Genomic DNA, 16,305 nt, shown 5'->3' with positions numbered 1-16,305 from the left:
GCTACACTGGCACTCAAATGCAATAAATTACTACATATTTTTATTTATAGTGTATGGCGAACCTGTATCAATTTACAAACATTCTCATTCATTTTGGTGTGTTTCTTCGGTAAAAACTTGCCTAATACCTCATTACAATTAATTTATATACAATAATTAACTCGATTCTCTTAAAATGATTAATTAATTTTTTATAAATCATATCGACATATGCTCATACACTGCCTGAAAGAAAATTGAATCGACAAATCTATTTTTTTATCATCATTACATCTTCAGGACTCAAGAATCATGATTTCGGTAAGTAAATTATGAAATTAACTACAAAATAACTTATAAATTTACTTTTTTATTAATCGTACCTTAAAAATAATTTTTTCTGTTGTGGTGGGTAAGATGATTACTGTTTCTTGAACGTTGTAACAAGCCGACTGTAATACACATTTCAATGTTGGTCTTATACCATTTATGGTTATGATATGAAAGCTAATTGATTCAATGTTACTTAATATGGTAGTCGGTTAAATAACTTACTTTCTCTTATAAGTGCTAAACTTTATAATATAATTTAAATTCAATTGTGTAGATACTTGTGAAGTAAATCATATAATTATTGATTTTCAGTGTAGGGTAAACATTTTGCTTATTGTAACATTGACCTTGACCCTTGCAGGGATGCTGCTATTGATCAAATATTTTTCAAATACCTAAATCATTTCAAAATTGTATATTGTATTTTATTTTTAAGAATCTGTTAACATTATGAGCTTTAACAAAAATTTACTCAATATATAATTGATATGAGACTATTTATTACATAGACATTTATAATATGTATATTATAATATATCTATACCCTCGTCCATGTTTAAAAATTGTTAAAATATGTTTGAAACCTTTTAAAATACTAGTATAAAATTTGTTATTAACTCGTTATTTTCTCAATTAGATAATTTTCTATTGCTATTTAAAGAAAGTTTACACCCTTATAAACTATAATAGATGATGCTTAAAAATAATTAATAACGTAATTAAAAAAATATATGTACTTTTTTGCAATATTATATCTATTTTGCAAGTACTTGAGTGAGTTATAATTAATGGATCCTTCTGTATGTGTTATGTGCATGTTATTATTGATAATTTTTCATATTGTACTTTTTATTATAATAAAAAAAAAAACCCAGCACAGTGGGGTCGTGGCATAGTGGGTACGTTGCATAGTTGGGTCCAGTATAGATTTAATCTGACAGTGATTAAAATCATTATCATAAGAAATGCTTCGATGCAAATCTGTAGATAGTGTTTAATTCTAAGAAATTGATGGATAATTACAAAAGCAACATCAACTTCTATTTCCTTAATTATACCCAGATTAGTAATTCTTTTAATTATATAGTATATAATTTTTAAAATTAATTGTTTTTAAATTATTATTGATTTTGATTTTTATTAGGTTAAAAGTAATTATTTTGAACCTACTCTTTTTTGTCCTTTAAAGTGAAAGTTTTAATAAAAAAAAAATAGATTTATTACCATAACTTTTAGCTCAACTTGCAAGTTTGAAATTGACATTATTAAATAGAAAAAAATGAAATTGTTAATATTAATATGCAATCAGGAAATTTTATAATTACTATTTACAGTACATTTATCAGTAAAGTTCGATTTTTTTTACATTTTTATCGTAATAGATCACTTAAATAAAAACCATAGTAATTATTTCTAATTAACTTTTGGTGTTTAAAAAGATTCTACAATGGAAATATTCAGAATTTAATTAATTTTAATGATTATATATCTAAAAAAAGTTGTTAATAAGATTTAATCAATTGAGCTTATTATAAAATTTGATTATAATTGTAAAAATCCATCGTTAAATTCAGGTGAAACTAAAAATCATTTTTTTTTTGTCTGTTGCCACTTTTTCTTAGCTCTCACTGGACCGATTNTGTCTGTTGCCACTTTTTCTCAGCTCTCACTGGACCGATTTCTTTCAAAAATACGTCAAAAGATCACAAATCGTATCTAGTTGAAGACATTACCCTTAAAAATTGAAAAAAATTCCCTCGTTCCCGCAAATGGGGGAAATATCCAAAAAAATTACAAATTTAAAAATCGCTAATTTTCGAAATTTTTTCACTTTTTTTTCTTAAAACTTCCATAATTTTTTGAAAAATCAACAAATCAACATAATTTTTTTTTATACTAAAACCTTAAATATCTACCTTTCATTTGATATCATTTTTTTGAAAATCTATCACTTAACCTGCTCATTAGGGGGGATTTAAAATAGTAACTTTTTTACAAAAAATAACTTTTTCAACTTAATTTTTGAAAATGTTCTGAAAATACTGTGTTCTTTAAACATATATCAAATTAAAGCTTATTTTATGTACTATAAAATGAAAAAAAAAAATTTGTCCCGACGATCTATCTTCATATTCAAAGATATGCTATTTTAACAAATTTTTTTTTTTTAATTTAACACTATCTACAGATTTGCATCAAAGCGTTTTTTATGATAGTGATTTTAATCACTGTCAGATATCATCTATACTGGACCCAACTATGCCACGACCCCACTGTGCTGGGTTTTTTAAATAATAAATTCAAGAAATATTAAAAACATTTGAAAGAAAATTAAAGTATACTTTAACTTGTATTATTTATAACTATCTGGAAACGACTATCTCTCTTGTTTTTTCATATTACTCATTAACTTTCCTGATAGCAAACATTCATATACATAGAAAATATACATCTATTTTATTAATAGATATACGTAATTAAATCCCAGTTATACATATTTTAAGTTACAGTCTTAACATTTTTCTATCTTTTAAGCACGTCAAAATTAATCTGAATTTTAAGCAAATTTTAAACTTTTTTGGTATTGTGTACTTTTCTTAATAGCTGGTTAAGTAAAAATGATAGTTGAGGTATTCTAGTTTCATGCCTAATTATTGCTTACCATATACAGATGAATTTACTAACTCAAAATAATTGTAAATCAATTAATAGCTAAAATAAAACTTATTCATTCCAAATACCTAAATGTTCTGTTGAAATTTTGTATTCTATTAAATCTGATAATAGTAACAGATTTGCTAATTCATGTGATAATATATTTAATAATTTTCAAGACATGTTTCCTACAAATTTTTCAGCTGGTTTTTATTTTGCAGGCCCAAATTTCCTAATGATCTAATTAAAGATATTCAAATTAATATTCCCTGTTTTAAGATTTTGGTCTGATAATAGATAATTGTCAAATAGTTTAGAGAAATTTTATTTTATGAAATGTATCTGGTAAAGATTTGGTAAAACATATTTTATGTTATCTAATTTTTATTTATTCATATTTTGTAACTTTATAACTAAATACTATAAGATAGATACTATATTATAATATTATATTATATTATAATTGTACTTATGTGATATTAATAAATTAATTTTATAAATGGTCCCTTTTTTTTAAAAATAGTTTTGGTATCTATATAAAATATATTTTTAGTGGTAGTTCTGTAGTTCATATATAAGAAAGGATGATAAAACTTTTTTATGTCATACCATACTAAAAAGTTTGCCTAATTGAAAACCTAAACAATGTACTTAGTCTTACTGCAAATTGAAAACTTAATATATTAGGTAATCATGAATGAGTACATATGTATATTTCAGCCTTTCAATCAAATTTATTTTGAATATATAATTATTTTTTAAATATAAACTATTTAAAAAAAAAATAATTTTTTTGTTTGGTCTTCTATTGCAAACATTTTTATACTGATAATTTCTCCAATAGATTTTCTGTAGTATTGCCCTTTTAACCCACTCCTCTAAATATAGTCTCATTTACAAAAATAATTTTTTTTCTATTTGACACTTGTTTTAAATTTAAAGAAATAATTATCATCAAATTAATTTCAATAAAAACTTATTTAATTTATTTCACAGCTCATAAATATACATACATATAACATAATTTAATTTGTTATATTAAAAGGACAAATAACTTATATTAATAAATTATTTTCATATTTAATACCATACGTGTATATTCATCTTAATTTGTGATAAATTACTTCTACATTTTTACATTATTTAAAATATATTTACATAAGTACATATAACATTGACAAGATAACCTAATTTCGAGATTTATCTTATTGCTACTCCATTGATAGTTACAGTAGCTCCAGCGGAGTGGTCAGATTTTGACTTAGAAATTGGAGATGGCTCATAATAACTATTTGGTTCATCATAAGTGTAATCTGGAACTGAGTCATATATATGACTTTGAACATCACTTAAAGAAGCATATGACATAACTGCTGTATTTTGCTCTTCTTTGCGCACAGCTCCTTCGACGTTTTCTGTATTTTTCACTGGAGTTGGTTTTTTTCTATAGAAAAAAAAATCTTACATAAAATAATTTTTAAATATAATTTTAAATTTATTTAAATAAACTTACAGTCTTAAATAAATTAATGCGAGAAGTATGACTAGGAATAAAACAATACCACCGCCAACACTAACGGCTAATCCTAAGGTTCTATTATCACTCATTACTGCATTTACAGCTAAATAAAAAAAATAATTGTATGAAAAATTAAAATAATTTTTAACATTTACTTACATTGGCAATAAGGTTGTTCTCCTGACCACTGACCATCATCTAAACATTTTCTTAAATATGGACCTATTCTTTGGAAATGTGGTATACAGTGGTATTCCGCAGCACTATTATAAGTTGTTGTATCATTCATTATTATTACACGACCGTTTTCAATTGGTCCAGGATGCTGGCAATCGACCACTAATTTAGATATGTAATCAGATATTAATAATTGTTAAAAATTTACTTAAAAATAAATAATCAATAAATTACATTGACAAACAGGTGGTCTTCCACTCCACGACCCTTTAGGAAGGCAGTGTCTTGTTGTATTATCTGTTGTAAAATAACCTTTAGGACATGAGTATTGAGCTATTCCCCCTACTGTTCTCGATAGAATTTTAACTAAAACATTGTTCTCATTTTTCAGTTCCTCGCAGTTTATTTCTGTAATAATTAAATTTATTTAATTATATTAAATCGTTATTAATACATAAATATTTACCTTGACATTTAGGAGTTTCTGAACTCCATGTTCCATTTTCTAGACATAGTCTTCTACCATGTCCATCAAGTTCATAATGTTCATCACATTCATATATTACTGCTGATCCATAGTAGGTGACGTTAGATACTAGGTTGAAATTTCCATTATCAATACTTAATGGTATACCACAATCGACATCTGTTAAAAAATAATATTGTTATTTTTCAGATCTAATAAATGTCTTATGTAGAATTACTTACAAATACATTGTGGTATTACGCCTGTCCACGATCCAGTATCATCGCAGTTACTTATAGCCTCTCCAACAACTTTATAACCTCTTTCGCAACGATATTTGACTAAAGAACCAATTTTATAAGTAGAAGAAGAAACTGTATCTGACGTTGTCCTAATAATTGTTCGTCCATATAATCGATCATTGCTCGTTACCGACAATATACTATGTTCTGGTAGTATTGGTTCTGGGCATCTTATTTCTTAAAAAAACATTTTTTTCTATTTTACTAATCATTAATTACTACAAAAATGTATTCTATACCTTCACATCTAGGAGCTGTTCCGCTCCATGTTTGATTTTCAAGACATCGTCGTAATACAACTCCTATTAATCTGTAATTGTTATTACAACTAAATCTAACTTCACTATCGAGATGTGTACTTTCATTAGAATAATGTAATGATCCATAAATAGGTGGTGTAAGTTTACCGCAATCTATGTCTATGTAAATACATAAAATAAATATTCATTGGTTAATGATATATATATACGCGTTAAGACAAGTCTTTTTACATACATTGACATTCTGGTGGTGTTGAGTTCCATTCTCCATTGTTGTTACATTGCATCACTGACGTACCAATTAATTTGTGGCCAGCGTCACAATGATATTCAATACTTGAATGAATATTAAAGTCATAACCAACCACATAACCTCCAGCTGGAACTTCGGGTTCTTGACAAGTTATCACTGTACAATATTAATATGATTTTTAATTATTTTATAACTATTATTTGAAAAAAGAAAATTTTAGAGCGCCTCCAAAGTTATATTACGTTGGCATGTAGGTGGATCCGCTGACCATTTTGCTTCTTTAGTACACATTTGGCGACGACTTGTATGAGGCTGAAGCCAGTAGTCTTGTTCACACGTATACTCGATAATACTTCCATGTGTTGTTGTACCATTAATCAAATTAACCTGTCCATTTTCAATTATTTGTGGTGGACCACAATCAACAAATCTACAGACCAACGGTTTTCCTGACCATTCTCCTCCTAGTCCACATTTTAGCTCCTGGTAATTAAGAACAGCATTATTCGCTGATAATTAAAATCAATGATATTTAGATATGGATTTTTTTCTTTGCTTACTTGTTGTCCTCCTACAGCTACAAATCCTTGATAACATATATATACTGCTGTAGAACCTGCTTTGTGACCCGTAGTAGTTACTGTCGCACCAGCAACTTCGAGTGGATCTCCACACCAATCGACTGTTAAAACATAGATTAAATTTTCATTTGACTATTTCACAAAAAGTAATACTTACACAAACATTGTGGTGTACGTCCACTCCATTTTCCGTCTTCATTGCATACTCTCTTAGCATCTCCATTCGTTAAACTGTAATTTTGATTACAAGAATATTTTGCCGATGCTTGATAAGTAGTTCTATCATCTTCCATTACTACTGTCCCGTTATCAATACCACTTAATGGTCCACAATCAATATCTAAAATAAAAATGAGTAAAATAAATTTATTGAACGACTTAATTGTTGTACTGTACATACACTTGCAACTTGGGGCAATTCCAGTCCAAAATCCATTGACTCCACAGGTTCTTTTAGACGATCCCTGAGTATAATGGCCTTCTGGGCAAGAGTATTCAATAACTGATGAGACTTTAAATGTGTATGGACTTAAAATGGTACTGTTTACTTTGATATCAGGACTTCCACAAGTTGTTGGTGCTAATCGAATTAGCGTTCAATTATTTTAAATATAAGATAGAAAAAGAATACTCATTTTCATCATACTTACTGTATTGGCATATCCAGTGTAAATAATCTAAATTACATCCTACATCATTCCACAACCACTCCCGACCTCCATCGAGTACCACACAATTTTGTTCACCATTGTAATTGTTTGGTTGATCTTTTCCCCAAGTTGGTTTTGTTACCAATTCGCCTAATTGAAAATCATTAGCTGATTAGCTCGATCGTTTAAAATTATCAATAGTTAATATTAACCATTAACCCATTTCCACGTTCGTGAAGTTAAACTAGGTTCTTTTTGTACTCCTATCCAAATCAACTGAGTCTTTAGTCGAGATTTTCGTCTTTCCAATTCAGCCAATAAAAACGTCGAAGATGACCCTCTGAAGCCGTGTGCCAAATCGCCATTGGTAGCCTGACATTTTTGTCTGGCATCCAAAAATGAAGTGCCTTTGTTCACATTAAATTCATAACATTTATTATCAAACACGGCCACATCGGTTTGCTGAGATGAACTTCCCGGAGAGCAACGATCAATAGAAAATTCTAGAAAAATTAATTTTGAATGAATACATAAATATATATAGATATCTTATTAATATTGTATTTTTAGATAATTACCGTCAGTAGAATATACTTCAACTTCGCATAAAGAAAGTGATCCTTCAACGCCTACTAACTGCAAAAATACATATTGTCCAACTATTTGTCTAGCGCAACTAAGAACTTTCGTGGTTCCTTCCTCTAAAATATTACATATTTTTAAGAATAAAAATTTTATGATTTTAGGATATTTGATTTTAATTTACCTATTGTTCCCGGAAACCATGAGCACAATGGATTTCTTTGTAGTTCAGTGCTACTGTTTCCAACTCTTATTTCTATATCTTGTAAAGGCTGATGACCTAAAAATAGAAAAACAGACTTTATAATTAAATATTTTAGTTATTTTGTTTATTCTATGAATAGTAAACATTTTCCACTTTATCACAATCGTTCTTTTATCAAAAAATCAACTAAAGTAATGGGATATTACTTTATTGGATTTAACTCAAGTTCATTACATAATATTAAGCTAATTTTATTAATTCTCAAAAACTTACATACACAGATGTGTTTCTTTGCTTTTGAGATAACATCAAATTTCAGCCACGATCATTTACCAACTAATTTTTTTGAAGATTACTTTGTTAAATTAAACTAAACCATAATATTTAATGATTTAACATAGATTTTTCTTTGTTTTAGGCTGAGGTTTCAAAAACGGCCATAAGCGCTGCAGCTGCGGGTATTGCCGGACTTTGTTTTGTTGGTTACTGCATATACTTCGATCGCAAACGTCGTAGTGATCCAAATTTTAAAGCTAACTTGCGCAAGAAACGTATGATGAATAGAGAAAGAGAGAAGGCAGCTCAGGCAGCTAAATCAATTTTTCCAGATTTTACCGATCAACAGGCTGTTCAGAGATTTTTTTTACAAGAAGTACAAATGGGCGAATCTTATTTAGAACAAGGAGATGTAGAAAATGGCGTGCAACATTTGGCTAACGCCGTTGTCGTGTGTGGGCAACCCACTGAATTGTTAAATGTACTACAACGATCACTTCCCGAACGAGTATTTGAACTTCTCATTAAGAGGTTACCGGAGTTGGGAAAAAATCTCATGAGAAAACCACAGCAAGGACCTGTTATCAAGGAGTTAGATGTTTCTGAAGTCGAGTAAAAGAAACGCAATACTCTTTTTTTATGAAAAAAAAAATTAGATTTATCAATTTTAGAGTATTTTAAGATTAGTAAACAAATGTTAATTGTTATTCATGAAAAAGAATAAATTACAAAAAAAAAAAGAAATCATAGTCATATATTTTATGTAGTTCTTTCAATTGTTATTTTAAAACAATGAAATTGATTTCGTAATAAAATGAAAAGTATTTGATGTTAATTTTTGAATAATATGCAACTAGAACAGATGTTAGTTTGTATTTTATTTTTTCGTGTGTGTTTTTTTACCAACCTAACACATTTCAGTCTGCATTTATTTTTATATTAGCATAAAATATCGCGTGAAATATTAAACTGCTAAATTGTAAATTAGCAACAAAGTTCTAACTTATGTTATGAAGATAATATAAATACCTCGTTATTACTTTGAACTTAAGGCTTATTAGTATTAGTCGTTAAAAATAGAACTTTTATTATGGACTGAGTGACTATATTTTGTTAGATGTACTCATCCGCGGATTAAATGTTATGATTGGAACTATTAAAAGCAATAATATAATTGATATAAAAATATTATACTCCATTTTTTTTTTTTTTTTTGTATTAAAAATAAAAATATTTTTAAATATTATTTGAATTTTTTATTTTAAATTTAAATTGTAGAAATGTAGTACTATAACCAAAAAGTATTTACCGCAACAACCCCTTGTTGTAATAGATATAGCTCTGACTGGATATGACTGTAATAAATCAACTGACCACCATGGTGAAGGTTCTTTAAGAGTCTCCGTACACCGACGGCCGTCGTGTACAGTAGTGGGATCACCATCATTGGCGTTACCAGAGTTTCCACCTCTAGCCGTGGTAGATTGATTGGTTGGTTTATGTACAGCTACATTAGTTCCTATTAAAAGTGAATAAATTAATTTAAGCGCATTTGTCAGTTGAATGATGAGCTATTAATGAACATTATGTTTTTGGAATATTGAAATAATTGTAAGAGAAAAATAAATCCAAATGTTTTTAATTAACTATATTTACCACAAAACGGTAGATCTCCAATCCATGCGCCATTTGCAGAACATGTTATCGATTCTGAACTAAAATAATTTTTTAAAATTATCATGAAATTAAATATATAAATATATCATACCCGAAAAGTTTATATCCATCATCACACGTATATGTAGCCCTGGATCCTTCCCTTGTAAGTTTAGCATTGACAGGAACGGGTGGATGACCGCAGCTATCTCCTGTAAATAAAAATATACAATATTGTTTACAGTATTTACTATACTAAACATATTTTGAGTGTAAAAAAAAAATATTTAGCATTATTCTAGTATTTTATTTCAAACAAGACATTTTTCGAAATATTATAATACAATAAATAAATTCTTTTAAGTATTCTATTAAAAAAATTTTATATGTATTCTGTGTATTAATAAAAGCATAGACTTCGATAGCATAGTCTTGGAATCTTAAAATACTTTAATAACTATTATTATCACCCCTTGTTTCTAAATAAAATAATATTATAAAGACACGAATAGTAGTTAAACTGGACAAAAATCAGTTCAAAATGATAATGATCTCATTAATAAAATGCTTTAAAATATTAAATATCAATAAGAGTTTTAAGTTAGTATGTAAATATTCATAAGTAGTTGATTTGTAATTATATAACGGAATAATATTAATTGAATAAAATTTATTCAAGTTTTTAATACTCGTTTATCTTGTTTTTAAGCTAATATGTTTATACTATAGAACATAAAACATAGAAATTACGATTTTTCTGGTGAATGAGTTTTAAAAAGGTATTTGACACTATTGACTATTATAACTTAATATGATTATTTTTAGTTTTGGTCTTTCCACCCGATTGTAGGTCACTACTTCTATTTGTATTTAAACACCTTTTTGCCGTTCAATTAATATCATGACATTAGTTACATGATTTGTTGCCCTTAAAATTTTCAGTTTATTAAATTTTAGTTCATTAAGAAAAGTCCAAAAAAATAATCCCTTATGTTTGCCTTTTATTTTTTACTACACAGAACAACGAGACTCTCATTATACCTACACAGTAAAGCTTAACATATATTTTTTATGTAATTTTAAGGCAATATGCTAAAATTGATAACTAAAAAGTTTTAGCCTTTTTTCAATTGAAACAATCGTATACATTAATGTAGTTTGTATAGATGCTATAACAATAAATAATCATGCTTGTAGATTTTCAACAAAATTAATATATATTATTGTTTTTTATAAAATCTTAAAATATACCATAAAATAACTAGTTTATAAACTAGCCTTTTAAAGTTGGGTAAATAATTCAAGTAAACCCCTTTTATGCATAATGAAAAATGCACTCCCATTGAATTAGAATTATTCAATGATTTTTTATCGTAGTTAATTTGACAGAAATTTTTCTTAAACTTCTACGGAAGTTAAGAAATATCGTTATGAAATCATACACGCAGGTAGAAAATTTATTAGTTTTTTTAATATTCATTCAACCATAAAGTCTTTAACTATTATCGTAGAAATGGAAAGTAATAACATCAATTTATGCATAATATTTTCACAATTTTAAGTTGGAGTTATACCTGTAATAATTATCAATCAATATTTTAATTAATTATTGTTTATTTATTAAATGGTTAATAAAAAAAATGTTTGTTTATTATTATTATTAGCATGTAATATAAACGTGAAAGTAGTAATTTTTTTTATGGTTATGGTGTAGTGGTTTTGACTGCGGTAAATTTAGTTTTGTGTAAAAATATATGTCCATTAAACAAACTGAAAAATGTTAAACTAAAATTAATTTGAATATTATTTTTGATTATTGTTGTGGTTCAGACTTTGGTCTCCTTCGACCTAGATGGTCGAAACCGTTTGGCTCAAGGGCGTGGAACAATTCAAACACCTAAAGTTATTTTTTATTACAACCAGTTAATGACAGACCATAGAGTAACTCTATGTGATAAACACATAAAGATCTAGTTTAAGGCATAGAGTAACTTAATGATTTCGGTTGACCGCGGCATCAGCTGTTTTGTATCATTAACACGGAGAAGACACTGTTAGTAAACGTACGAGCGCTGTGAGTACAATGCGTCTTTGATAACAATTAGCGAGAAAGCAAAGTCAAACTGGACAATGGTGTGCACCTCTAGGATTTAGTGTTGGTCATGACCGCGTTTATAAAGTAAAATCCGATATGATCCATAACCTGATATTTTTATCCGTGTACTGTATTGTATTTTAATATTTTGTTCTACATAACTGCCTGTATAACGCGAAGGCCGTTTATGAACAATAACAAAACTTATTATTATTGTGTGCAATAAACATGTTGAAAAATAAGATATAAATGGTTCATTTGTTTAACTTGAAGACAATATTAAGATTTTTCCTATATATTTATATAAATATATTATATTTATGCTTTTCATTAGTCAAGTTTTAATATTAATATATTATATAGTATTATTATTAGTTGTATTAATATTTTGCCGAATAACCAATTACATAAATTATGTGTAAGTATACACTCTTGTGTCAAACGTATTTAAAATCGTAAAACAATATAAGTAATATTATTATAATTAATAGCTTGCAAAAAAAGGAAATAAGTGGCCAAAAGTCATTTAGCAATTAGTTTTCAGAATATGTATTTCAGATAACAGGTATTATTAACAACATTTTCAGAAACATTTATTGTTTTTCCAATAATAATAATAATAAACTTTATAAATAAAAGAATAAATCTATACATTGAATGGGTTGTAATTTATTTTCTTAGTCACTGTAGTTAATAGCCAAGGAATATAAAATTTCTTGTGTTTATGTATTCAACTGTAGTACAAAGAATACTAATCATGATTTTTGTTTATGGACACTTAAATAAACATGAATATTGGACGGTTATACATATTTCTTTATTTGATATATGAGTAACGTGGTTTGAAAAATAAACTCATGAATAATTTTATCATTAATTTTTTTGTTTTCAATCTTGTACTACGATTTAGTTGAATAGATTCAATCAATTGTTAAATCGGAGCATTATTAACAAAAATGAATCGAAGGAAGTAGAATAGATAATTTATTGAGTGAATGTAAACGAAATCGATTTTTGGGTTACATAATCATTTTCTTCGAGTACCTATTTTTTTAAAGAAATTCATTGGATTTATTGGTTACTCAATCTGAGCAATTATTTCAAAAAAATAATAATAATATTAACTGTTTTCCTTACAATAAATGCAAAGTATTTCAAAACGCCCTTATTTTTTTTTTTTAATTTGAACTATAATACTGAGATTTGTTATTAGAATTAATTAGTATATTTATAGTTGTATAAAAATATTTGATTTACTGCCCATAATATGAGTAGTAAGTCAAATACTGTCAATAATATGATAGAACATTATAATATTAAAAATGTATTCATATAATTGAAGTATAAATTTTGATGAATTTGTTTTTTATTGTGATAAGATTTTGTAGTAAAATAATATGCCAAGAGTTTTGTTAAACACTGAAATATGCAAATAGCAAAAAAAACTACTTATCTACGTATAAATCTTATATTACATCACCACATGATACATTTTATCCTTAAAATAAGACTATCAGTTTGGTTAGGCGACAGGATGTTAACGATACAACTCAGCGAGTAACTAATATGTTTTTGGCGCACTAAACCGTAACACATTAACGTGTGATCGAGCAACATAACATTACACGGTGTTCATTATTGGTCGTTAAATAATACATGTACTGCATCCTTTTCGTTTTAAAAGGATTGTTCGGCTATTTTTTTTATAAAAACTTTTATTTATAAGAAAATATTTCAATAAACAAAAAACAGTTGTATTAAAACATTGAATTTTACACATTCATACTATATGTATATAATAATAAATTATAATATGACATGGACTACTACTATAGTAGTCTTTTTTAGTTCTACAAATGTGACATTCATTTAATTAGAGTGAAAATCCTACCGGAAATAACTTTCTGAATTATAACTCATCGAGAATTCAAGAAAGTTATGTTTAATTCCTTTTCATTATTTAAAATTACAGGTTAGTCGTTAAAAATCTGAATAAATACTGCAAATTTGATTTAAAACTTGCAATAAATTGTATACAATTTTAGCGAAATAGAAAAAACATTACTGATTTTCAAGTTTCTTATAAGCGATTCTTATAGAAAACTTTACAGATATTACTAGCCGTAGGCTTATTAACTGATTATCGAATAAGTACCAGTATTAGTCATTATTGCAAGTAATTGCTTAAAGGGTTTCTTCAGTTATTTAATAGCGTAGTTATTTTTGTAAATTACTATAACTTCCATTAAATTATATTTCTAACATTTAGTCGATTTGGGTGGTATTGTAATTGAAGATTTACAAACAACGTAATAACCCTCATTAAGGCAACTGCATAAACTGAAATAATATTCAGTTTAATTTCCTGTATGGCATATTAAACCAAATTTACTCGCAATACAATCTTTTTTTAATTGCAGATTAATTTTAGGAGAAAAAATTTTTTTTTAGCATGATTAATTTAAGTCAAATGCAAATAACAAGAGTATCGATTTTTTTCTAGCAAACATTTATTTAAATTATTATAAGTAGAACTAATCTGTTAAAACAGGTTGTTGTAACTACATTTCAACAAATATGAATATCTGTGTCATTTAACTTAAAAAGTTTTATCCCTCAACTGTTTCCATTATGATATACATCATACGATTAAAAAGAAAGGACAAGATGCTAAGAAAAATTTTGTATAATCCGAGAAACTTGTCATCACAAGAGTTTTGTTGAGAAAATGTCTAGATAACTGTATTTTTTTATCAGAATAATTTTGTTTAAATTAAAATTAACAGAAACTGACGGATTTCAAAAATCAGAATAGATTAGTAATGAATAATGTATACATATAGTTCGCCGTGTAGTTAAGTATGTAGGGGAGACCGGGGTCAAAAGTAACATTTTGGACTTTATACTATTTTTTGGAATAAATATTATTTATTTTTGGCTTTTAACACAGCCATTCTATAGAGGAACATATTTACTATTAAATAACACCAAATTAAGTATTTAAAAGTTAATTTAAAGTATAGATTTTTTTGATAAAAAAAAATAAATAAACTGTTACAATTGACCCCAACATAGAGTCAATTGTAACACACCTTGGGGTCAAATGTTACACACCATTTAATTTAATTTTCAACTAATAAAACTGATAAAATTATTATTTTTTTAACAAAACATACATTTTTTACTTATATTATAGAAACAGAATTGTAAAGTATCATAAAAAATAAATAATGTGACAAAACTTAATACTTATATAACAATCAGTCTCAAATGTTTCTTATTTTTTTAACAAAACATACATTTTTTACTTTAACACATTCAAAATTAAATACTAATAAAACAAGTAATATAATATTTATGGTATGACATAATAACTTAATAATATTAAGAAAATATAAACTTTATAATTTATTATCACTGATAAAAGGTAGTGTTACAATTGACCCCGAACTGTTCGTTACAATTGTCCCCGATTAGAATTTTTTTCTTTGAGCGCAAAAAGAAAAATAAATTTAATTTGTAGCTCCTTTATTATTTATGGATCATATTCTCTATAATCACCTGAATGGAAAAATATTCCACTTTAATAAATACATGTAAAATTCACGGAGTAAAATTGAAAATTACAAAAAAAAAATAATCACTTTTTCTCGTTGATATCAGTTTTTATTATTTATCTGATAAACGAAACACGGTAACCCCTAACTGATAACATGCAAATAAGGCACATAAATGTGTGTAAATATTGCACGTACACCCAATTTTTAATATTTGTCATCGAAAAAAATATTTAGCTTGTTACAATTGACCCGTGTTACTTTTGACCCCGGTCTCCCCTACACTTTCTATGTATCTATCATATATAAAATTACATTTATGATTGCCAGCTAGCTAACATTGAAATGTATGTAAGTCATAATTATATCTCAAAAAAAGTAATCGAATTCAATTTCTATGTTGTTGTTGAACTTACAAGTTAATTAAATCCACCAGTATAAGTATATAGGTCACTTCATATTGTAAATTGATACTTAATCATATAGTATAAATTACTATGTTTTTACTTTAACTTATGTAGGCGTTGTTTCGTGATTAATGAAACACAAATAAACAGAGAAACTCTTCAAAGCATTTCTATTGACAAAGTAACAAATATTTTGTTGATGAAAGTAAAGAAATGTCAAAAAGATTATTCTAATAAGAAACTTTAATCGCACCAGAAAAATCGGGTGCGGACGGTTAATGCTTAGGCATAAAAACAGATGCTGCTTGAAATGTTAAAAGATTTATCCACATCTTCCATTATAAGCTGACGT

The 16,305-nt window shown here is 26.9% G+C and overlaps 2 protein-coding genes across 2 annotated transcripts in view; one reads left to right on the top strand and one right to left on the bottom strand.

Annotated features, from left to right (window-relative positions):
• Positions 1-75: 75 nt before the first annotated feature.
• On the top strand, positions 76-9,484 carry LOC126906147 (mitochondrial import receptor subunit TOM20 homolog). The gene is made up of 2 exons (XM_050686462.1): positions 76-300; positions 8,381-9,484. The coding sequence occupies exons 1-2, from the start codon at positions 292-294 to the stop codon at positions 8,852-8,854; spliced, it is 483 nt and encodes a 160-aa protein (XP_050542419.1). The 5' UTR covers positions 76-291; the 3' UTR covers positions 8,855-9,484.
• Positions 3,946-16,305, bottom strand: part of LOC126906144 (sushi, von Willebrand factor type A, EGF and pentraxin domain-containing protein 1) — a 34,749-nt gene continuing 22,389 nt past the window's right edge. The window contains exons 2-20 of the mRNA XM_050686458.1: positions 10,007-10,106; positions 9,895-9,953; positions 9,548-9,757; positions 7,942-8,037; positions 7,754-7,876; positions 7,388-7,678; positions 7,176-7,325; positions 6,926-7,105; positions 6,683-6,865; positions 6,505-6,626; positions 6,187-6,427; positions 5,927-6,100; positions 5,671-5,850; positions 5,372-5,608; positions 5,130-5,309; positions 4,898-5,071; positions 4,646-4,825; positions 4,481-4,589; positions 3,946-4,411 (exon numbers count right to left, since the gene is read on the bottom strand). Of these exons, the coding sequence (XP_050542415.1) occupies positions 4,168-4,411; positions 4,481-4,589; positions 4,646-4,825; positions 4,898-5,071; positions 5,130-5,309; positions 5,372-5,608; positions 5,671-5,850; positions 5,927-6,100; positions 6,187-6,427; positions 6,505-6,626; positions 6,683-6,865; positions 6,926-7,105; positions 7,176-7,325; positions 7,388-7,678; positions 7,754-7,876; positions 7,942-8,037; positions 9,548-9,757; positions 9,895-9,953; positions 10,007-10,106 (3,233 nt within the window). The 3' untranslated portion in view covers positions 3,946-4,167. The remainder of the gene's footprint in view (positions 4,412-4,480; positions 4,590-4,645; positions 4,826-4,897; positions 5,072-5,129; positions 5,310-5,371; positions 5,609-5,670; positions 5,851-5,926; positions 6,101-6,186; positions 6,428-6,504; positions 6,627-6,682; positions 6,866-6,925; positions 7,106-7,175; positions 7,326-7,387; positions 7,679-7,753; positions 7,877-7,941; positions 8,038-9,547; positions 9,758-9,894; positions 9,954-10,006; positions 10,107-16,305) is intronic.

This window comes from Daktulosphaira vitifoliae, unplaced genomic scaffold (genome assembly GCF_025091365.1).
Source record: "Daktulosphaira vitifoliae isolate Bord-2020 unplaced genomic scaffold, ASM2509136v1 Scaffold_4, whole genome shotgun sequence".
NCBI lineage: Eukaryota > Metazoa > Arthropoda > Insecta > Hemiptera > Phylloxeridae > Daktulosphaira > Daktulosphaira vitifoliae.
This window is presented reverse-complemented; position numbering and strand designations above follow the sequence as displayed.